This window comes from Eurypyga helias, unplaced genomic scaffold (genome assembly GCF_000690775.1).
Source record: "Eurypyga helias isolate BGI_N326 unplaced genomic scaffold, ASM69077v1 Scaffold51398, whole genome shotgun sequence".
In the NCBI taxonomy this organism is placed as follows: Eukaryota; Metazoa; Chordata; class Aves; order Eurypygiformes; family Eurypygidae; genus Eurypyga; species Eurypyga helias.
This window is the reverse complement of record NW_010268576.1, coordinates 1,424-2,295: the sequence shown is the minus strand read 5'-3', so window position 1 is coordinate 2,295 and position 872 is coordinate 1,424. Positions and strand designations below refer to the sequence as shown.

At 57.9% G+C, this 872-nt stretch overlaps 1 protein-coding gene across 1 annotated transcript; it reads left to right on the top strand.

The window, feature by feature from the left end:
* Positions 1-66: 66 nt before the first annotated feature.
* LOC104503244 (chromosome unknown open reading frame, human C7orf55) lies at positions 67-261 on the top strand (the record flags this gene model as incomplete). Its single annotated transcript, XM_010157773.1, has 1 exon — positions 67-261. A coding segment is annotated over one exon (195 nt), but the record flags the coding sequence as incomplete, so codon positions are not given.
* Positions 262-872: the final 611 nt, after the last annotated feature.

The window sequence follows — 872 nt, the reverse complement described above, 5'->3', positions numbered from 1 at the left end:
GGGGGCAGGAGCGCGCGGTCTCGGCGCGGGGTGAAGTCTCGGGGCCTTGTTCCCTCCCCTCGGCAGGTGACCAGCGAGAAGCTGTGCCGGGCCCGGCAGGAGCTGCACTTCCAGGCTGCCACCTACCTCTGCCTCCTGCGCAGCGTGCGGGAGCACGCGGCCCTTCACCAGGAGTACCACGGCAGGGGGGAGCGCTCGCCTGAGGAGGTCGCCGGGCTGGTGGGCTTCAGCCTGCCTCAGCAGCCGGGAGGGAAGGGCTGAGGGGACTGTCGTGTGCCCTACTTAATCCTGAATAAATGTCCTAGGTGATCCAAACTGCTTTGGTTTTCCAGTCTGTGCTTTCTGTCGGTGTCAGGTTGTGGGTTTGGCAGGAAAGAGCCGTAACTGGGAACGTTCAACAAGCTTACCAGACCCACCCCTGCACTCTGCAGCTGTGGTGTGGTGGGCAGCCTCCACCGAGCCAGAGAAGGGCTGGGGGTAGCGGGCCAACACCACCAGGCCCTCACCTGCTTTGGCTGAGGAGTTGCCAGGGTCATCGGTTCCCAGGTGCACTAAAGGCTCGTGCCACCTGAAGTCTGTAGGGCATTGCTCCAGAAGAAAAATACATGGCTCGCTGAAACCAGTTCTGGAAGAAAAGCTCGAATTTGGCCAGAAACAGATGCTCAGTGTCACTGTGTGGTTGGCTCTGTGACTGTAGGTTTCCTACGCTACTGTTGTGCACTGTGAATCTCAGGAAAAACTTCATCAGGCAGTGAACTGATTACTGCCAGTTACACTAGATCACAAGTCAGGCTGCCATTCCCTTGCTCGCCTTGTGAGCTGCAACAGCAAGTGTTTTTTTATAAGAAGTATTGGCTTGGATTGCTGCTGCT